At 34.5% G+C, this 23,621-nt stretch overlaps 1 protein-coding gene across 3 annotated transcripts in view; it reads right to left on the bottom strand.

The window, feature by feature from the left end:
* VPS45 (vacuolar protein sorting 45 homolog) overlaps positions 1–16,984 on the bottom strand; it is a 48,115-nt gene extending 31,131 nt beyond the window's left edge. For 2 of the 3 annotated variants that reach the window (XR_004131676.2, XM_010996703.3), the window contains exons 1-10: positions 16,776–16,984; positions 16,016–16,150; positions 13,691–13,751; positions 10,185–10,264; positions 9,015–9,083; positions 8,764–8,901; positions 8,224–8,334; positions 5,711–5,845; positions 5,181–5,294; positions 4,601–4,768 (exon numbers count right to left, since the gene is read on the bottom strand). Coding sequence is in view for 2 of the 3 variants with exons in the window: in XM_010996703.3 (XP_010995005.1) it covers positions 4,601–4,768; positions 5,181–5,294; positions 5,711–5,845; positions 8,224–8,334; positions 8,764–8,901; positions 9,015–9,083; positions 10,185–10,264; positions 13,691–13,751; positions 16,016–16,150; positions 16,776–16,868 (1,104 nt within the window). In the remaining variant the exon portion in view is untranslated. The remainder of the gene's footprint in view (positions 1–4,600; positions 4,769–5,180; positions 5,295–5,710; positions 5,846–8,223; positions 8,335–8,763; positions 8,902–9,014; positions 9,084–10,184; positions 10,265–13,690; positions 13,752–16,015; positions 16,151–16,775) is intronic. The other variant, XM_010996704.3, reaches the window with a different exon arrangement.
* Between the last annotated feature and the right edge of the window lie 6,637 nt (positions 16,985–23,621).

Below are 23,621 nucleotides of genomic sequence, written 5' to 3'. Positions count from 1 at the left end.
ATTAAAAAACAATTATTTTCTGATATTTAGAGATTCTTCTGTTGTTTTGGGTTGACTAGTTTTCTACTTTTCTGTCTTCTTCTACTAAAACTATGATGAGGTAGCATAAGAAAAAACTTTTGCAATGACATAACTACATTTTAAACCATTGTACAAATTACAGTTGAAGTCTGCAACTAAAGATAGTCCCCATTTTTTGCTTTAATTTAACCTAAAGAAAAGGATCTGTACCTTGTTATCAACTATCACATTAATGAGGCAGAACAGTCAATGAATAGCATTAGTAGCCAGAAGATTAGAACAGCAAGATGAAACTGGCAGAAGTCTTCAACATGCTGATATGACAAAACATGAGTAACAGTTTGAGAGAACAGTGTTATGGGACTATAAAGAGCTTATCTGAGAAGAGTGATAGAAAGTAGGTAGGACCCAATTCGACTAACTGGTAAATACATCTGAGTCAGTATTCTTTGGCTTAATGACTAGTCAAATTTAGCTTTGCTGTAGGTCTTCTCCTGGCCAACACTTTGTGAAATACTGGTTAAACATTGGTTTAGAGAGAAAAGGATCATTTTTACTCTTAACTGGTAAAAGTAGAATTAGCTCAATGTATCCCAATTTTCTTATGATTTTAATGAGAAGCAAAAAGCCCTTCTAAAATCAGGGAGAGATCCAAGGTCATGAGTGAATTAAAAAACATGTTCTGGATGCCTTAAAGAAAAGGGAATGGACCATCAAGTAATAATACTGAAAATAGTCATAGTTAGTACACACTGAATGTTGTAAGTACCAGGGACCACAGTAAGTGCTTTGTATGTATTAGCTCATTGCACTCTCACAAAAATCTTTGAGGTAAATACTGATATTTTCCTCCATCTTACAGACAAAAAGACTAAGATGTGGAGTAGTTAAGAATCATTTTCAAACCCAAGGTATCAAAGATCTAAGCTCTTAGCCACTATTCTATACTGCTTCAAATAGAACTCTTCGTCTTCATTTTTCTAATAACTATTTATTGTCTTTACTATGTGTCATTAATGGGATGATTTGAGATCTTTTACCCAAGGTCAGGAAAGGATATAAAATAGACTAGATCTTCCTTCCAAATGAAAAGCTGTGTTATGAAAACACAGAGGGAAGAAATCATTTATTTTCTGAAGATTTTTCTCCTTATGGTGTTAAAAAAAATCTTCCTTACAAATCAAATGAATGTTTTACAAGGCTATGCATATGTTTCAATGATAGTATGTTGCAGTTTGGTTCTAGTGAAATTCTTCTAAATCAAATTTTTGTTAGCCTGCAGGATGAGTCGTTAAAAGTGGCAGCAATTTCTAGGTTAATTTTTAGCAATATGTGAATTTTTTTTTTTCTCACAATGATACAGTTACTATTCAATAAAGCAAACCTCAGCTGTACTCAAAAACCAATTCTTTGCTTCATGACGTATTATCATCTAAGGTCAAGCCAAGGAATGCTATAACCCATCTAGGGGTCAGGCCCATGGCATCTACTCATTATTAAACAAAAGTTCTCTTTACAGACTATTTAAATCATGTTGCCAAAGAAATCTTTTATGGTGAGGGAATCCAAATCAATTGCTTACTGTAAAACCCTAATACCATGGGCAAGAAAACCTTCAAAAGATAATTTTTAAAAATATAAAATAGATCACAAATGGAATTCATATTTTAAAGTATCTATTTTCCTTTTGAAATGAACAAAAAATAAGATTTCAGGCAAGAATTACAATAACCTTCTAACTGCTTTACATATGGCAGAGAGATACAAATAAAGATACTAAACTTGGCTAGTTCGTTTCTATTATTTTAAAGGGAAAAATAAAAAGATAAAGAAACATAAGGAAGCTTAAATTTAGTTATAGGACACAATTATTTTTATTTAATAAGAAAAGAAAATTCACTTTATTGAGAAAAATAAAAAGCTTCCACAGGAATACTTCTATTAGGCCCACAAACCAACTATGAACTGTTTTTAGCCGTGTTGTTTAAAGTAAGTTGGCCAAGTTAAATAAACTGTGATGTATCTTTACAAAGGAATACTTCAGTGATTAAATAGAATGAGTTTGGGTTCTGGTCTGGAACAGTGTCTGAGATACTTAGTTAAGTGAAAAAGCAAAATACAAAAGTATGTGTACAATATGGTATCATCTGAATTTTAAAAGAATAAAGAGATATACTCACTCGCATAGGCTTGCACACACACAGTAGCTGTAAGGATGCAAGTGAAACTGCTAAGAGGCTCAGTGTTTACTATGTAGCTCTTTCACCAAGTACTTATATTATCTATCTAAGGGTTAGAACTTAATACAGTTAAAAAATAGTCAGCCTAGAAGTTCTTTGTGAATATTTAGGAAGACAGATGAAATTAAAAGATTTGACAGAAATACTTTTCATAAATATAAAGCAAATAGCATCTTTGTGATTTTCAAAATGATGATATTTTCAGAAGGTATCTTGATAAACGTTAAAAAACAAAATTAAACCTCAACACCTGTAAATCATAGTAAAGACCTTGGTCTAACTAGAACAACCACAGGTGTTGGATTTCTTTCTTCTGATTATACCATATCTTAAAAAAAAATTATGCTTAGGGGAAGGAAACCAACATTTACAAAGCACCTATCATTTCTGAAGCATTTTATATCTCATTGAATTCTGATTAACAACCTAAAAGTGTGAAATCATTACCCCTGAGACCGGGCAAAATAAGTAGTTTCCCCAAAGAAATGTTGATTTGTAGAGACAGGACATAAGCCAAGACAATATGCCTCCAAAGCCTGCGTTGTTTCCATTATACCATGCTGGCTTTATTTTATAAAGTAAAGAATTGCAGCAGGGAAAGAAAGAGACTAAGTTTTAGAATATAGTGTCTATTAATAAGGAAATGTGCTTCTTGTAATAAGTGGCTTACAAACAGCTATCTCCCAAAGGATTCATTCTCAAGTTACATATTGTCAGTGGTACCACATTTTGTCATTTCTCAAAAACTTTGGAATTATCTGTTTGTTCTGTCTTGTTATCCTTATATCCAATCTTTCAATAAAATGTTATTTTCTCCCTTTGAAATGTCTCTTACATTTGCCCTTACTGTACATTTTTATTACTATTACTGTAAGTCTACTAGCCTCTCTGACTTCAGTGTTTTTTTTTTTTTACCTCTAAAGCATCCTTACTAGATTAAATTTTCTAAAATACTGCTTTCATCATAACCACTTTCTATAAAACTTCCTGCACTGCATCTCTTTGCCTATCTCAGCAAGTACAAGTTCCTCTTGCAAGCTTCTTCATAAACTGGTTCCTGTTTACAATTCAATTTTAATCTCCTATTTCTCTTCCACACCCACTCTCAACAGGTCATATTGTTTATTATTTTTTGCATACTTCTGCATCTTTGCTTTGCCGAAATCCTCCTCCAGATTCTATTCATTATTTACAGTCCATCTTAATATTACCTTCTCTAAAAACCTGTCCCTAATAACCTCAAATCTTATTACAGTTAGTACCACAATTCTGACTTAATTAAATATTATCTTGAAACACTGCCTAATTATTACTCATGCTTTAGTTCTGTCTCTTCAATTATACTATAAATTTCATGAGGCCAGGGTCTGATTATGTTACTCTTCTTCTAAAATCCTCTCGTAGCTCCCACCATTTTAAGATTAAAGGCCAATCTCTTTTTAATGGCCACAATCAGGCCTCAATCTATCTTTCTGGTTTATCTAGGACCACTCCTCATTTTGTATCCTGCACTAGCTATACTGAATTATTCTGTTCCCTTATTTAATTTATTTTTTTCACGTCTCCATGCCTGCATTCTTTCTGCTGAGAATTTCCTTCCTTTTCTCTGGTTTGTTCACTCCTACTTATTTACTTGTCCAGAACCAAATCTAGTCATCTTCTCTAAGAAACTCTAAGAAGCCTTATCCTTAGGTAAAACAGTCCTCCTTCCTCTGTACTTCCATATCCCTTTGTAATACCCCTAGGATAGCACTTACTGCATGCATTATAATTCCTGGTTTAAATTTCTTTCTCCCTTACTATAATGTGAACTCTCTGAGGAAAAGGATGGCATCTTATTCATCTTTGTACCTGTAGATCCTTATAGCATTTTGTATATGGAGCAGGCAGTCATGTTTGTGGAATAAAAAGTGTATGTTCAATAATTAAAAACTTAGATAATACATTTTAACATACGTTATATCTTTTAAAATCTTCCTAACAATGCTGTGAGATAAGTATCATTATATCTCTTTTACAAATGAAGAAACTGGCTCAGAGATGAAGCCAATAGCTCCAGGTCACAAAGCCAGTCTAGTATTCTTTCTACTAGACTAGGCTGCCCCTCTAAATACTCAGTTGATTGTCTGAACTCTTTGGGACTGCACATTTTTCTTCTCCTGTGCCTCTTATCCTATGTCTATCTTAAATAATACTAATTTGTGTTCTTGTCTTAACTGCTTGTTAGACTGTAAATTCCATGTTGGTGAAGAAGGATTACTTGCCTTTGTATCTCTTGCTCTGCCTGGCACAGTGCCTTACACATAGTAGGTGCTCATCAAATTGGACTGAATAGATACCTGGAGAGCACTAGAATGGTCATTTTGACAGGCCAGTTCTTGCTCAACCTCCGAAACCTCCAGCAGATTCCGCTCACTGACCAACCGAGACAGCTCTCCAACCACTGTCACATGCTTTGATACAGTCCCAGACATCTTCTTGAACTGTGGGTAATTCTCAACAAAGGCCTGCCATGGGAAAGACATCAATTAGGGGTTCTGTTACTTCTTGACTAAGGTAGGCATGATGAACAAGGAAATAAAAAGAAAAAGGCAGCGGTTGTTCTTCTGCCCAGACTAAGACATCTAAAACTTTTAGTCACATGGCATTTTGTTATGCTTAAGAAGAGGAGAACTGATCTATGTTAGTAGACTGAGTTTTTAAAGAGCCCAAATATGATGGAAGAATGGAAAGAAGTACATGGCTTATTATGAAGTTTCCACTATACTGTTTCCTAAAGAGAAATATTATAGAAAATAATCTCAAACCAAACAAAATGAATCAAAGCAGAAATCAGACCCAGAATATTCCAGAAATGTTGCGTACATGAATATTTCCAAAGTCTTAAATGTTAGTCATCTATGTACATGTTTCATTTACCTTCATGTCTGCTATTGATTCTAGTTTTTGCTGTTCTTTTGGTTTCTTCTTCTGAAAGTCTTCCATGAGATTCTTTATGTTGCTACCAATCTCAGCAAAGTTCAGGTACATATTCTGTGAAAAAGGAAGTTGGAAACACAGTTCTATCAACTAGTCTGACTTTCAGACAATTTAAAAGAAGAAGTGAACAAAACTCCTGAATACAGTTAGAATTGAAGGGCAAGAAAATTCCACCATAATTACCAAAACTGGATACTGGCCAGGACACTGGTGATGAATACCACCACTGTTCTCACAAATGGCTATGGACTGGAGGGAAGTAAATAAATTGAGCTCTAATTTCTATGAAAAAAATACTGTTAAAGGGTCAGGAAAAGTATTCTATGTTCCCTTGAGATACAGTTTATCTACAGGATGCCTCTACCATCCTTCCACACAAAATTCCGTATCTGTCCTCATTCTAACAAATCAATATTAACCTTCTTACATAAAAACAACTAAAAACAATTAAAAACAATTAAACCACTTACATTAGCATAAAATTCATCATTTTCAGCAGACAGGACCACCTCTCTCAAGTCTTTACTGATCCCTGGCACTCTGGAAAGATCAATCCGATTGTTGTTTATGCCCAGTAGTTCATGGACCATGGCCTGGTATGTCCACTAAAAAAAGAATTATGACCAAAAAAAAAAAAAAAAAAAACCCACAAAAACTGGTAACTGACAAAACATGGAAATAGTAAATGTTCAGAAAAACAAAAACTGATAATATTCTTAGTAGCTAGTCTTCTGTACATGGAGGCTCTCTATTTAGCAAGAATTTTATTAATACTTTGTGCCATACTGAGGATTAAGATTGTCATTTTAATTGGTTAAACATCCAAAAGTCAAAACACTTTCAGATTTCACACTTTTGGAAGAAGGGCGGCAAGATTAATATTCCTGATAGAAAGAAAACAAATTAGATCTATCATTAGCTCTAATTTTTGCTCATGAATTAAGAGTATATTTTTGGCTTCACAGATAGGGCTATATTGGTACTGCAGTTACAAGCTGTACCATTTCCTGTACGCTTCTGTGGTTTTCTGCAGCATGAGAAGTGTGTTCTTGCAGATCTATCTGAGTGGTGCTATATTTATCCTGGGAACACTTAATATTATTAGAAAAAACCTTGTGAGTTGATCAAAACACGCATATTCAGAAGCTCACCTCTGAATCCATTTTACTTTATGTTTTTACTTAATATGCATTGTGAAGAAGGATTGGTTTCTAGTTTTACAAAATGTGAACTTATTTGGTAAAACTAAGAAGGAGAAACCTCAAATTCTGTCTTCTCACATTTTATGGAGAATGGGTTACTTTTAGTCAGAGGCCCAATTGAATATTTTCCAGCAAATTTCCCTCTAAATCTAGAGTCTAAATGCTAGGAATGTTTAGGTATGTATACTTCATGTTAAGCAATCTACATTAAAATAACTTAAGAGGTTATAAAAGAAGGTGCTTTATATCCTAAAGTATTTGCCAAATGAATCTTTGAAAAAGCAAGCTTCGTTAGAGCATTTAAAATAAGTACAACAAAATGTTTTATGCTTCCATACACAGCATCCTGTGCATGCTTTTGCCATTAGCACATACTTGATAATTAAAACGATCTGTTTACCCTCCCTTCATTGGACCATGAATTCTTTGAGAGCAGAGACTGTATCTTTTAAATCTTTTACCTCCAGTACTTAATACAGTACCTCGCACATAACAGGTTCTCAGTGAAATCTGTTGAATGAATGACTGCTTTTCTTTGGGAAACAGAATTATAGGCAATCATTTTTCTTTCTACTTACTTGTATTATCAAAAAATTTTTGTTAAATTACTAAAGTGAATTTACTGAAGTTGTACACTGTATTAATATATAAAATATATAATATATAATGTGTTACATGTAATATATAAAATATATAAAGTTATATTACTTCAAATTTTAGGAATATGTGGCTATCATATCACAGAGAAGTTGCATTTCACAGCCACAGATTTCCCTTACCATTAACATTATTATAAGCTGGGAAGAAACTGAAACACAGACTGTGCCTTTCCCTACAAATTCAAAGTCACTATTAATAAAGCATCTACCAAGTGTAAGGCACTGTGCTTGTACTTGCAAAAGAACAAACAGCAGTAAGACACAGTCTGTCTTGAAGGAATGTATAACCTTGGAGAGTGTGAAAACAATCAAAGGCACAACACAGGAAGTGCAGCATGAGACAGGAGACACAAAGTTCTACAGTGATTTTAGGGAAAAAAGAACATGTCTGACAAAAGAATAAAGGTTTCAAGATGTTTCAAGTGGTTTTAAAGGATAAGAATTTTGAGAGGTGAAGATGGGAAGAGAAGGTATTCCAAACATTCCAGAGTTCAGACAGAGGTCACAATATGAATAAAATGATGGCAGAAATCATGAGGCAAATCTGCACAGTAGTGAGCTGTAGGTTTTATATAAGGTTGAGCCCATATTGTAAAGGCTCATGGAAGCCAAGTTCAGGAGTCTGTAATTTAACCCAGTAGGCAAATGGGAACCAATTAAGATTTTAAAGCCAGGAGTAATAGGATCAGAACTGTGCTTTAGTAAAAGCAATTTAACATCACTGTGTCTGTGAAATACATTAGAGTGGGAAGAAATTAAAAGTGGAGAAGCAAATAGATGATTATTTTAGGATTTCTATGGGAGATTAGGTACACCAAGGTAATGGCAATATGAATGGAAAAGAGCAGACACTGGAAAAGTAGAATCTACAAAACACAGAAGTTGCCTTAATTAGGGGCGGTAGCAGAAAGGGGCCGGAAGGATGAGGCAGAATAAGGAGTCAAAGATGACTGTGGCTGGAAGAACACTGATACCAAAACACTAGGAAACACAAGGCTTAAAACAAGAATAGCTGAAAAGAAGGAGGCAAATAAATGGACCATGCTGTTCATTTCCACATCTGCATTTTGATGAGTACCACTTGAAATCATCCTTCTATTATGCTAACAAAGGGTTCTGCACCTGGTTTAGCAATGGGGTGATGGCATCATCGCAGCGATCTAAAATAAGTAGCAGTGGAGGAACCTCAGTCCGCCGGAATTCAAACAGTTCATACTCTTTAGTTATCACTTGCTGTGGATGAGAAAGATAATTTGGCCAACCAATTAGTTACAGATTGAGATGATATAAATAGAAAATTAATACATAAAAACCATATTTAACAATACTTTTTTTGCTCTTTCATAGGCTTTCCATAAAAGGATTCAAAAGCTTGACAAAGTTTAGTAGCATTCTGTTTAGGAGGTTAGAATTTGAATCTCTATTTTTAAAGTGGTTTAATTGGATCAAAAGAAGTAGCTTGCAAATGTTTCTTGGGTTAAACCTAAGATTCTTAGCTCTAATTTGTTGCTTTTGGTCTTGAATTACAACTACCTACCTCTTTGCCAGTAAACCTAACACATTATCTCTTTGGTCATAAATAAAACATTCCTTCAGTTTCTGAAACGTGATAAGGAAATGAATGGTCTTGAGTTTTGGAACTGGGGACAGGGAATGCTGTACCTTAACACATTCCGCAAGTCTCTTTGCTGCCTCTGATGAAAGCTGGTAACGAATCATGGGACATTTCTTCAGAGATAAAAGGAGAGCTGTCAGTCCTTGAGTTGTTCTGGATAGCTGGGCTGGATCCCAATTTCGACCCTTATTGTTAAAAACATATTCAGAGAAACTATCTGAATTTTTTCTTACAAGTCCAATTACTTGCTGAATTAACTCTGATAAACAAATTAAAAAAAAATCCTTTCTTTACATACCTGGCAACAACCCAAAATATTGAGGGAAAACAAATGTGGATTCACAGCAATGTAATCACCATAAAATTCCTGCAAACAAAGCACCAAGATCCATCAGTCATTCCATAAACTCCCAATTGTATCAAGCAATAATATTTTTCATATGTGATATAATACTGTGATACAATTAAATTTGAGGAAATGCATACATAAAAGGCACAGAAAAATTGATCAATTAAGTAACAATAGTCAATGTGAGGGAATTAATAAGATAATTATAAAATAGCAGCAATAATAATAAATCTTAAAAAAAAAAACTACCCCAAAACAAAGTTGTATAAGTATACATATTACAATTAAGGGAACTTATACACACACTTACCAGTTAGTAAAAATAAAACATTGCTATAGGATATATAATGTTATACTCAGATGAATAAGAACTTTGCTGTCTAGTGTATTCTCATGAGGGAGAATATGACTTAAAATAGGTCATTCTTTTTTTAATCATTAATCACCTAGCACATCCTTCTGAAAATCCCAAACTTATTTGCTTCCTTGAAGACAATATTCTTCACTTAGGTGATAAATGTATTCAAACATTTGTGATAAATGTATTCAAGAACACTAAAGGGTTTAAGAAGGAAAAAATAACATGAAATATTCTAATGTAATGTATTACATAGCATGCAGAATAAATATTTAGTTTTCAAGATTCAACTTAATGACAAGTCTGTTTATAACTTCCCAAAGTAAGATAGCCACAAACAGAACTTTTTTTTTCTTTTCCACAAACAGAACTTTAACAAACCTCATTTATATCTTTTACTTCCTATTCTCTCCCAATCAGACACAGATTATGACTGTACAGACAAACATTCTTATCATGTAGCTCATAAAACTAGCATAAGACATATCTGACTCTGACCCCAACCCTGTGAAACCCTCCCTACCAATCCAGTAGGATCCAGTACCATTCCAATCTCCTTATTCCCACTGACTCCTTTAATTTTGTTCCCATCCAATTTGATACCTCTTCCAAACTTTCTAAATGTGAGCAGTCCGGTACGACACATTTATTGTGTCTGATCAATAGCCTACCCTCTTATGAGACAGCATTTCCTTATTTTTAGACTCATATCTTTAAAAAGGGCTCATATAAGAGATGTTTTAGAAGACCAATATGTTTACCTGAACCTCAGCCACAACTTCCTGTTCATCAGCTTCAGCTAATGATTTCACATCACTCTTGCTGATCACATTACTGAAATCTGAAACAGACATATGAGTTGTGGCTGACTCAAAGGAGATCATCTCTGCTGCAATTAGACATAAATGGGCCTGACAGTTAAGGTCTAATGACTAAGTGAAGTTTAGCATACATTGTGACATATATCAAAGTTGAAAACCTTCAAATTGGAGTGAGTAGCACAAATATGTTTAAATCCATAAATTCATAATAATTAAAAGGGGGGCACTATTATAGCCATTGGAGGATGCTAGGGAAGCAAATCATTATACTGAAAATACCAAATCCTTTTATATTTTATATACAAAATATACCACCAAATAACTGGATAGTAGATGAGGGGAAATCCTTCTTTTAGAAATATTCCAGCTAAAATACAAAGAAGCAATGATAATGAAAGAATTAAAACATCATGATTTTTTTCAACCCCTAGTAAATCAATGGATGGACCTAGGCACTGAGCATCAACCTCTGCTAATATCATAGTAAGAGACCATCAGTGGAAGCACACAACACTACCTATGAAATATTCTTGCTGAAAAGAAATCAAATCTGAATCTGACTAAACCTCTATCCAAGTACCAATTTACAGGAACTAGAGGACAGAGGAACATTTTAAATTGCAAAAAACATGTTAAACTGTCCCACGTGGATGCAATTACCAAGACCCAAGCCGTGGAAAACTTTAACAGAACAATGTAGTTTCTTCAATAAATAGATTGCATGGGGGTAAGGGTAGAGAGAGGACCTACAGAAGATTAAAGAAACTCAAACAACGTATCAACCAGTAGCAATGTGTGGACCTTACTATGATTTTTTTAGTGGAGAAAAAAAAAGGCATGAAAAAATTTGAACCCAATGAATATTTGAAAATAGGAATTATTTTTTATTATTTAAATGTAATAATGGTATTTTTAAAAAATGAGTCCTTATCTTTTAGTAATGCACAAGGAAATATTTATGGATGAGATCATATGATGTCTTAGATTTTCTTCAATATAATGTTGGTGGGGGACTAGGTAGCAGTATAGCTAAAACAAGACTGGCCATGGTAGAGGACCTGTAGCAACTGGGCAAAGGGTACAGGGGATTTACCTTTTGTACATATTTGAAAACTTCCACAATAAAAAGTTTTTTTTTAATAGAGGAAGGGAGTAACCTAATATACAAGATATTTTGTGGACATAAGAATATACCAAAATAAAATGATTTAAAAATGACATGAGCAGAAGGCCAATTTAGTGCTAACACCAATTGTGCTGAAAGTCTGTAATGAATGAATTATGTATAAACTCAGTTTATTTCAATCAAATACAATTGTGAAATTGATTACTACACCAAAGAAATTTCAACAGCCTATTTTTCCTAGGCTTTAGTGCTAATTACTTCGACATACTTAATTCTTTTCTTCAACTTGGTATTTTTACAGCCCAAATCAATCTTTAGAACCAGAAGAATAAATATTAGTTATTATTTGTTATTACTCTCAACCACTGCCTCGAAGAACTCTCCTCAGAGGAGAAGGGAATCTTTCATCTCATGACCTATTAAATTTTTAGCTAAGAGACTTGTCAAAAGAGTGATTCTGCTAGATGCCCACTTAAATTTGGCAGCGTAAAGAATCAATCTCTCTCTCTCTGTCAATGAGTACAAAAGTTTCTATACTTTCTTATTTTAAGTACTTGGCTTGTAATCAGACTAAAAAATGCTGGAATGACTACATACAGATCAGAATGGCTAAAATGGAAAAACATGGACAACACTAATGCTTGTGAGGATACAAAGAAATTTGATCACCTGTACATTGCTAGTGAAAATGTAAAATGGCATAGTCACACGAGAAAACATTCAGCAATTTCTCAAAGCACTAAACATGCAACTACCATATGATTCAACAGTTGCTCCCTGGGCATTATTTATTACAGAGAAATGGAGACTTAAGTTCACACAAAAAAACTGTGCTCGAATGTGTCTAACAACTTTATTTGTATTAGACAAAACTAGAAACAATTCAGATAGTCTTCAAAGGGTGAATAGTTAAACTGTGGTAAATACTACTCAGTAATAAAAAGGAATGAAGTATTGATACACACAACAACCTGGATGAACCTCTAGAGAATTCTGCTAAATGAAAAAAAGCCAATCCCAAAAGGTTATATATTGTATGATTCAATCTATATAACATTCTTGAAATGACACAATTATAGAAATGAAGAACAGACTAATGGTTTCCAGGGATTACTTAGGAGGCTGGGGTGGGAGGGAAGCAGATGTGGCTATAAAAGGCAATATGAGGGATCCTTATGGAGATGCATCCCAGCTGTATCAATGCCAATATCCTGGATGTGATACTGTACTACAGTTATGTAAGATGTACATTGGGGGAAACTAGGTAAATGATAAAAGGGCCCGACATATTATTTCTTACAACCGTATGTGAATCTATAATTATCTCAAAAGAAAAATTTAATCAAAAAAGAAAACTTGTGATTCTTATTAGCCAAAAATAATAACAAAAACAAAAGTAGGATGACAGAAACTAATAAAATTGCCTACTTTTTTACCTCTTGGGGTGGTTTTAAGGGCCAAATAATTTATGAGAAAGTTTTTATAAAATGCAACCTCATCACAAATGTTAATTTTTGGTATCATTATTAAATCATGGTATATGCTCAAGAAGGTACATATGTCTTAGTCTATAGTCTAAACCCTAAAACTCCAAAGCCTTCAGGGAAGCTTTAAAACTTCTCAGATGCCCTACATACTGATTATTGAGTTTGGTCTGAAAATTGCATCAAATAAACTATACTAATGTTACAAAGATCAATAATGACATCTAGAGGAGAACGGATGTAACTTCCAAAGCAGAATACATTACATCAGAAAAATCCATATAAATTGTATAGTTACCACAAACCTAGTTTATTTCCAGGCCTCCAGCGCTGCACCCCCCCCCCAAAAGTTATGCACATAGAGATACCTACCTGGTGACTTGTACTTTCAAGTATTACATAAAGTAGCCAAGAGAAAGGGAATGTTTTCATTTGGTATATAAAGTAAATCTCTGCTTTTCCAACAGACTCAAGTACACCCTCCTTCCAAATAAATAAAGCAGCTTCTATGCCTCAGTTCATAAAAGTGTAAAATAGGAATAAGAATACATTTTTTTGCAAAGGTGTGATGTGAAATTTGGCTACCTATAACTTTTGACTTACAAAGAATCTTGAAATGCAAAGTAAAACTTAAAAAAAATTTTTTTTTTACCTAAGCAATCAATGATGAATAGAAATCACATTTAGCTCTCTGAAATAGAATGTTGGTCCAACCCTTTTAATTGAAAGGACAAAAAAAAAAAAAAAAAGACTCATACTGATGATATGAAGTACCCAACAGAACATACTGGCTAGGATACAATTACATGATTGAATACGTGAAATAACATACTTACAAATAAAATAGATACTGTACTTGGGTCTTCGGAGCTCCTGAATCAGATAATCCACATTCTCCTAGAAAAAAAAGAACAAACAAACAAAAATATTAGGAAAATTGCTTAAGTGAAAAAGTAATAAATATCATTCATTGATTTACTGACAATCTACTGTGTGCTGAGGTCTAAATTAAGTGCGTGTACCCTGGGAGGGGTGAGGGCTAGGGATAAAAAAGAGAAACACTAAAAATAATGATCAGGAATCATATAATATTAACTAGCAGAACTGCCTTGGCCAAATTAAGATTAAAAATATAAAGAACACAGATTTTGAAATACAACATAAAATTGATAATAATTCTGCAAATTTGCCTCAAGCTGTTTGTCTATAAATCTATATTCATCTGATCAAAATTCTTATATGGAATAACAAAATGTGTCTAGTCCTTTAAAAACCTACATTCAAAAGAAACTACAGTTAATTATATTCACTTGGGCTTTTAGCTTATTGGGACCTAAGACTGTACAATTGCAATGTTGGTGAAGTATTTACAAACAGCAAGCTAAGACCTTTTATATAACTACATTATTTTAAAATAAAATATAAGATTTAGAACTAAAAAACAGTTGATTTTCATATGGTCAAAACATAAGAATTCCAATTACGTAAGATCATAATGCAGGTTTTATCTATTTCTGATACTATAACATATGGTTAAATTTCAGTATAAAATTGGTCCCCAAACTATATATGATATAAAATATCATTTTGAATGTTAGAAAAACTACACATTTCCCTACAGAATTAAAAGTAATGTAAGCAATGCACATTGCTTGTTAAATGGGAAAAAGGCTTTAAGAATTGTCATTTAGATTAAAAAATACATTAAAAATTAACTTCATAATATAATCTTAAAGAAAAATTGTTCTTAAGAACACATTTTGAGTTTGAGAATGTATATATATAAATACACACATATGGAAGGTTCTCTAATAAAAAAAAGTTAGGAAATGATGGACTAGATTATCTCTAAGATCCCCTTTAGGACCAAAATTTCATGACTAATGTGAAACAACTGGAAACCACTATAACACAATTAATGTATTAATTAATTCAGGAACTCTTTATTGAGTATCCACTATGTGGCAGGCATTGGGGACATAGTAGTGTGAAAAAATGAACATCTTTTCTGCTCTCCTGGAGATTACTGCTGGTAGGTGAGACGTATTAATTAACCCCACAAACTATATGAGACTTCAACCATGACAAGCAATAGGGAGGGGAAGATGGTGCTGTAAGTGCTTATAAGAGGGGGGTTGGACCTAGTCAGCAAGGTCAGGAAAGATTTGCTTGAGGAAGTAAAGAAGTTTCCGGCAAAGAGAAGAGCCTGTGCAAAGGTCCTGCGGCACAATGGAATACAGCGGACTAAAATATTGGTGTGGCTCAGAGCAAAAGGGGGAACGGTTTGAAATGAAGCTATAGAAATGGTAGGAACTAGAGCACACAAGGCCTTGCAGGCCATACTTAAGGAATTTTGTTTTTATCATAAAAGCAATGAGAAATCATTCAACGATTTGAAGCATGGTGATATGATCAGATTTATATTTTGTAAAGTACATAATGTACAAGCCTAGTAAAAGAATGCATTGGAATTGAAGAACATGAACATAAAGCAAGAGAATATAGAAAATAAGACTGAAATAGAAAAAAAAATTTTGAGGAGGACTCAAGCTAGATTTAGAAGACAGTAGGCAACAACTGACAGAAGGCTAAAGAACCTTTAATTAGGGGAAAAGAACAGGAATGAGCATTTAGAGGGATGATAAAAAGGCCTAGTTGGCTGTAGAAGAGGAGCAGAGGTAGGACATAGGAGGTTCGATACATAAGGGCAGATCAAACCAACTAAAGGAGAGCTCTGAGGGCTACTAAATGTAGATTAATCATGGGAGTGAAATTGAGCCATTATAGGTTCCCGAGCATAGAAGTGAATAAAATGGTTAAGACTCAAGACACTGAAAAGAGTATGTAAGATTAAATGACAATGTGTTCAGTGTGATAGGTATGGAGGTTAACCCAGGAATAAAGTGATTTGGGTCTCTGTTAGGGTAGCTGGTGTAACTTTTGCAAGTAGCTGAGAACCTAAAAGACATCTTGAAGGGAAAACTGGCTGTAAGGAGTGAACTGAGGTGTGGAAAAGAGGCAAGTCATGGTTATAACTCTGATAAACCAGTGTAATTATGATGCCACAAAAAATGATAATACAAATTTATTTTGCCTTAATGGTTTCAGATCATAGTGTGCTACATTTGCCTGGACAGATGGCAGCTCAGTTTATGTAGTACCTTCATAGGTCGAAGAAAACAAATTGCTTTCAGGTGTTTCATGATCTCTCGATTTTGAGAATCAATGCGTTCAAAAAGGTACACTTCCTTCTGAAGAATTTCCGATTGTGTGTACACCATACTCACTATGCCGGTCTGTAAAGAAAAAGAATTAACTAATACTATGCTAGTCCAGAATAGTAAAATCAAGAAGCAATATCTAAAACTTAAAAAAATTTTTTTTCATTAATATTTAGCTGGATATTAACGTAGGTAATAACATTTACTGAGCATCTCAGATCACAATTAATGTACCAAAATAAAATGCTCTCTGAACATGGACAACCCATAAATTTGCAAATAAAAAATTTTCCCATCATCTTAAAAGCTTTTTTAAAATTTTGTGACCAGCAAATAATAACCTGTCATCTCAGTTTGAGCCCTAACAGCTTTACTTTATAAACACAACGCTGAATGAAAATAATAGGTCCATCCCCAAGTCTTACAAGTAGTCTGTCTCATATTATTTCTTGGCAGAGGCATTTAGAAAAGGATTTCTGATTCTAATAAATTGTACTTGGTTTGAGAAGAAATCTCTGGCAGTGGTTAGAGCCATTCAGACTGAAAACCTCTGGGCAAGCTTTATGTGACGTTTCAGTTTCACGCAGAACTGACCCTCACTTATAAATTTTTAACTAAATACTAAATCCTAGTGGGATGGGACCAGCTAATACAAGGGAGGGAGGGTTCCCTCACAAATACTGAGCAAAAGCAAACTCACCGTCTCTTTATCCATGAGAAGTACTTTCATACCCGGTCCGCTGTCCTCTATCATTTTAGAAATGTACTGCTTCACAGCAAAAACCACGTTCATGGTGGCGAATTGACAGGTTGGCCCTGTAGCCCTTCCCGCCCCCCTTTTTTCTTGTTAAATTACCCCCGGCTTCTTGGCCGGGTCTCGGCGGCTTCCTCCCCGCCCGGCTGTGGCTTCCGGAAGTCCGGGCAGCCGCGATCCTGGGAGTTGTAGTTCCGCTACGCGGTCTCGGGAACCCAGCCTCCCCGCCGGGTGGAAGAATCTGACTGAGACACGCGGCGCCGCCGCGCCCGGACTTGATTCTCCACCCATTCAGCCGGGAGGTGTTCGAGGCCTGGACTCTGAGACCGCTCCCCGCCCCTGGTCCGGGCTGCCCCGGCCGTGGCCTGACGCCTCTCCCGCTGGCTTGGGGAGAGGGTGGCGCCTCGCGGTGTGGAGGAACTTGGTGTAAGGCTGGCTTGGAGGCAAAAACAGCAGAGCCTGGCCGTGGCCACTACTTGCCATTAACGCTTTTTTGGGTGGCAGTGAAGGATGGGGGGGGGGGGGGAGGGAGATGGCCGTAGGCTCCTGGCAGATGCTCGGGACTCGGAGGGACGGCGTGGGGTAAATCGCACGCGCTGTTTGCTAAATAGTGGCCGAAATTCGTCTTCCCCAGCTCCTTTGGGTCATTAGTAAGGCAAGGACACTGCCCTGCAAAGTGAGGCCCGAGTTGTCTTTCCGAAGACTGAGGGACATCAGAAGTTGAACAAATATTTGTTGAATGAATAAACAAACGGAACGCCCTTTAGAGATATTGTGGGAGAGGCCTCGGATGCCCCAGGAGGGCCCGGAGCTGGGGTCGGCAGCCCTCGCAGGCCTTGGGCTCGGCAGAGCCGGGAGCCACCCAGGTTTCGGCGCCCTGCGCGATTGGACTCCGCGGGCTTCAACTCGCGTGGGGTGCTGGGGACTGCTACGCTGAAACTGCGGACAAGAAGGGGGTTAAAAGGGTCAAAAAAAAAAAATGCGTAGGGGGCACGAATTCTGTGAGCTAAAGCAAAGCAGCGTGGGGATTTTAAGGGAAAACTAAAAATTTTGATTTAAGAAACGACAAAAACTTAGCAACAAAATGAATCTGAAAGAAATCAGCTTCTAAATGTCAGCATACCCCGAAGGCCTCTCTCCATCATGCCCTTTCTCGAAAAGGAGGGTAAATATTAGTTTTTGGAACCTTTATGTCGGGGAATTGTAAAATCAAGACAATAACAAGAAACAACTGCAAGAAATCAGTGACTATATTGCTTGTAAATATTTGCACCAAAAAAATGACCATTGTTTGTTGGGGGGGGGGTCATAGTTTAATCAATAGATTCAACATTACCAAATCAATATTATTTCATTGTATTGTATGAAATATACAATTAAATTTAGACCCTGAGCACGTTAACATTAATCTGACTGTTAAGATTACTTTATGAAACTTTGTATACAATTTTCAAATCCTTTAAGGGAGATCAGAAACCACTTGAAATACCATAGATTTTTATCACATCTGAAATTGTGAAGATGTGTTTCTTTTCTTTCCTTTTCAATTTTTCTACCATGTAAATAAAACTTCCCTTTGGGCACCTTTTCTATTTTTGAGATACATTTTGCAAGAAAAGCTATATTAAAATGAATCTAAATTGATTCAAATGAGAAAAATCTAATGTTACCTGAAGTTCTACTCTTATTTATTTAAAATACTACTTAAATTTTCAAATGTGTTAAATATTTTACTTACACTACATTATAATTTAAAATATACAAAACAGCAAACCAGTGCTAATGAAAAACGAAGCAACTGCAAATCCTTTTAGTTATTAATATTTGAAAATTCAGTTCCACTCCCCTGTGTCACTTGGTTTTTGTTTTTTCTTACCTATAATTTGGACTTAAGTATAGTGAAATATTGTTTTCCACTTTATGCATTTTTAGAAAGAACAAGGAGAGAAGGGCTTGTCCATGTGCTTTTTTTAAAGACAATAGTCAATCTGTAAGTCATACATAGAAAGAAACTGTATCCTTTTAATTATTTATATTTGGACAATTATAATATTTTAAAGGAGGAGGAAAATGCCTGTTTTGACAAGGCCTACTAACACATTCCATTGCCCATGAAATTCCACTGATGTCAGTGGCAGTGTTGTTTTATATGTTGATAAGATACCATGTTTAATGGAATGTAAGCATTTTGTACGAAGTAGTAATAGGATGCTGTGATGGTCCTGAAGTTTGGCTGCCTATTTCCTTTCTGAAGAAAACTAAAAAAAACATTTTAAATGTCACCAGATTAAGAACTTCTTTTGTATTTCCATACCTCTAAAAATAGGACTGAAACCAATGATAAAGTCCAAACTCTTGCTTTGTGACTCTTCCAGGATAAACCCAATGATTTATTTTATTGTAGGCAAAACACAGCAAATTTAGAAGTACCTTATTTATTTTTTTTTAAATTTAGGATGTAAATAACTTGTAATAATAAATATTTTCAATAATAAAAACTTCAAATTAAAAAATAAATATGACAGTCTTCAGATATGAATGATTACATTAATTATAAACTTTCTAGTGCAGTTACTTGAAAACTTATTTTTACTAGATTCAAGAAATCAGTGCTTTAAGGGTGGAAAACAGGCAGTTAAAAAATACGGTGTTTGTATTTGTACATTTTGTTTAGATTTGTAAATATGGGTGTAAATGAAATAATCAAGAATGATTACCTGAATAATTACATGTGCTTCAACGTCTTACAAAGTGATACACTTCTTAGAGGTTTAATTACCCATTTTATACTTAATCAAAGTCCTGTTTTTCCTCCGTAAGAACTCAAAGTTTGATATAAAATGAAGGATATGTAAATAAATTTAGTATAAAACAATATGGCCAACTCTTAGTTATCTTAGATTATTAATTATCTACCCTTCTCCTTGTTGCTGTGTATTAACATCTGCCCTACAAGCCCTGGATAGGATGAAAGTAAAGATGAAAGTCAATGAAACTCGAATTAATTAGATTTCCTGCTTGTTAGCAATTAAAATAAAAATTTAGAGGAAGAATGATAGTATTGTTTGTGTCAGTCCCTATGCAGTGTTCTTAACCTCTCTAACCATTTACTCATCTGATAAGTGGTGACAATATAATCTACCTTATGAAATTGTGAGAATTAAATGAAATAATCTGCAGGAAAAAAATGTGCCTAGTACATAGTAAAGTCTCCATAAATACCAGCTTTAACTATTTGAAATCAAAATGTAGACACACCTTTTAACTTCTTTCTTGCATATGGCATATTTTATTCCCGTTTGACAACAATATTTAAAAATAGAATGGATTTCTGAATTTGTAAACTATAGTTTTCAAATACAATTTCCATAACAACTTTATCTTGCATTACTATACAATGATGGAAATATTAATGGGAATATTTGGCCTGCTCCATCATAATTTTTTAAAGGATATAGTTTTCACGAAAGCAAAACTTAGGAAAAAAGCTTCAAGTGATTTCAGAAACTTAGTGCCTACCCAGCCTCAAATCGAACAAAATTTGTTAAGTTTTGTCACAGTTGGTAGTTTATTACCAAACTTTATGGTAGCAAAAGCATTGAGGAACTTTAAATCATTAAGTAAAAATTATTTGCATAGAGGGTTCAGTAATTTCGGTGATTCTACCTTTCTGGTGGTGATACTAACTTTGATCACTTTGTTTAGATGGTGTCTGCTGGGTCCTCCACTGTAAATTTACTGTTTTTCTTCTTGTAATTAATAAATATCATATGGAGAGATGCCTCAATGTGTTGCAGATATTCTATTTCTCATCATACTTATACCTGCTAATTTTAACTGGAATCATTTGATGGTTCTTGCCTGCAACAATTATTTACCTAATGTTAATTATCTTCCTCATTCCTTCTATAGTTACTATTTGGAATTCTTTGGTGAAAAAGAGCTATCCTTTTCCCCCATTTATTTATTCAGTCATTTATTTATGCCAGGCTCATGGATATTTAAGAAAATGATTACTTTTAAGTAATAGAAAGGTATATAGAGGTCAAGAGTGCAGGCTCTGGAATCAGGCAGTCTGGAGTTGATTCTGCTGTGTACTAGTTGCAGGACTTTGGTAAGTTACATAAGGGATCAATGACCCAGTTTCCCCATTTGTAAATGGAGAAAATAGCACCTATATTAGGTTAGTGTGAGAATTAAGTGAAATAATACATGTAGTCTTTAGCTGAGCATTAACTGTTTTTTCTTGGTGAATATTTTGTACTGTGCGTAGTTATAAGTTTCTCCACCTATAAACACCAATAAAAAAAAGTCATGTGCTTTCCCCTGTGGAAAATTATTAAAATTCACAAACTGAATTTAAAAGTGCCTTGGAACGTTAAGGAGTGCATATGTTCTTATTTCTAAGAAGGAAAAAAAAGATCAAGCTAGAAATTGCTAAAATTCCTTTTATGATCATGATTCTGTTCTTGGGCTGCTTTTGTGTTAGAAATGTAGATGACCATAAAATGCGATGAAATTATTTTTTAACATTTTAGGTGTTTCAAGAGAATAGGCAAACCATATGAAGTAAGTACCAGAAAATGTATGTTCTTATAAATCCTAAATTTCATTAGTGGTAAAGGACTCTTCATTATATTTTTTATACTGAAATAATTCCTTTAGAAATGGCTCATTATTGACTTGATCAAGCATTTGATTAGGATCACTTGTTTTTCTTCACTGGAAAGAATATTTAATGTTGAAAAAAATAAGATACTAAATATTTTGTTTACACATCTTTCCCTTTGTAGCAAATGAAATTTAATGTAGGATGCTGTAATTTAAGATTTCCCTTAATATCAGTAAAAAAAAAAAACCCACCTTTTACTGAGCTTTTACTATATGCTGAGTCCTTTGGAAATATCTCAGTTAACTTTTGCAACTTTCCTTTAAAGTGAGTATTATCTCCATGTTACAGATAAACTGAGTTTCAGAGAAGTTGAATAACTTTCCTGAGGTAGCACAGAAGGCAGCAAATTGAAAGAAGCATATCTTTTTCAGTGGGCATCTTACCCTATATTTCTTTGTTCACATCCTTTTTACACATCATTTTTTAGACAGTAGACTGTCATGTCTTTGAGGATAAAGAATTTTCCCCCCATCCTTTTCACTTAGTGCAGTGTCCTGTACACAAAGATCACAAAGATAGCCAATAAATATTTAATGTTGATTATACTAATTACTGAGCAAACTGCTACAATGGCATGTTGAAAAAAAATATAGAGTTTTACATGGACAGAACAAACAAAAAGATCAATATACTTATCTAGGTGATTCATGCCAGATATTTTATTGAATGATATGGAATATTCTGGGGAAAATATGGGTTTTCTTTCCAATTCCCAGGTAAGTTACAAGAATGTAGACCTGACCGTTCTGGCGCTCTTAGAACCAGTGAGATGACACTTGTTTTTTCTGACAGTTTGCTACCAGTTATTACAGAGAGGGTTAATTTCATAGAATTGTTGATTAAGAATTTACTTGGAAAGCATCAATTATTTAAAAGTATTTAATTTAGCTTTGAAATGTTTGAGCACCCAGACAGAGGGCGCCCTTGGACCACCAAAAAGGTATCAATAACTTACAGGCTCTGTACCGTTACTCTGAGTCCACTGAGTTTCGTGGATGCAGGAAAATGTATTGTTTTGATCAAAATAAATTACAAAATGCTTTAATGGTGAGTTTAATCTGTTTTGGCTTTAAGTGTTACTGAATTTTTGCATGAATTGACTGCTTTATAATTTTTTCATTCTTTAAGAACCAAATAAAACTAATTGCTATAAGGTTCAAATTAATTGGCATTCAATTTGGGAGATTAGTTTAATAAATATAAAGTCACATCTGAAATTTGAAAGGTAGGAATCTGATTATAACTTCTATTCACATCTGACTGCAATTGACAATAGAACTGTTAATATGAATGTATATTTTAGGCCATGTGCTGAGTACTTTCCATGCATTGGTCTCACAACAACTCAGTGACATAAGTAGTGCTGTTACCCTCTTTTTAAAAATGAGGAAAAGAAAAAATTGAAGCTGATTATTTGAAAGACCAATAAAGTAGATATATCTTTAGCAAGTCTGATAAAAGGAAAGATTGAGGAGAGAAATGCAAAAAGCAATATTGGGATGAAAAGGAGACATAATCACAGAAATAGTGAAGATTTAAAAAACATAAGAATGTCTGTCTACTACTTTTTGCCATAAAATTAAAATCTAAGTGAAACGGTAATTTATAGAGAAATACAAACCAAAATGACTCAAAAATAGGTCCAAATGACTTACTCAGTCTCTCCCAAGCCTACCCCCAGATTGGAATACTGTATACCCAATGGATTATTCCTCCTAGGCCTTTTTACTTAAAATTTTTTATTATAGACCACTTTGGGAAGTCACAAAGAGCAGACACTGGGAAATTACAAAGCACATGAAGGTCTTATAATTGTGGCCTTTGAGCTTTAGTGCCTGCCTCTCTTTGAGATGGTGGTAACTCAAGGGTGGAGCTAACTCTGGTAAGCAGAATAATACCCCCAACCCAAAAGACGTCCACATCAGGATTAGGATCCTTGAGCCTATGAATATGTCATGTTAAATGGTAAAGGGGCATTAAGGCGGCCTTGGGAATTAAGGTTGCTTATCAGCTGACTTAAGGTAGCAAGAGTACTGCTGAGTATAGTAGTTGGTGAATGCTACTACTTGGTGACTATAGTAGTTGCAAAGTTAAACTATTTTCAAAAAATTTTTAGACAT

Source organism: Camelus dromedarius, chromosome 23 (genome assembly GCF_036321535.1).
Source record: "Camelus dromedarius isolate mCamDro1 chromosome 23, mCamDro1.pat, whole genome shotgun sequence".
NCBI lineage: Eukaryota > Metazoa > Chordata > Mammalia > Artiodactyla > Camelidae > Camelus > Camelus dromedarius.
Note: the sequence above shows the minus strand (reverse complement) of the source record. Positions and strands in the feature narration are given on the sequence as shown.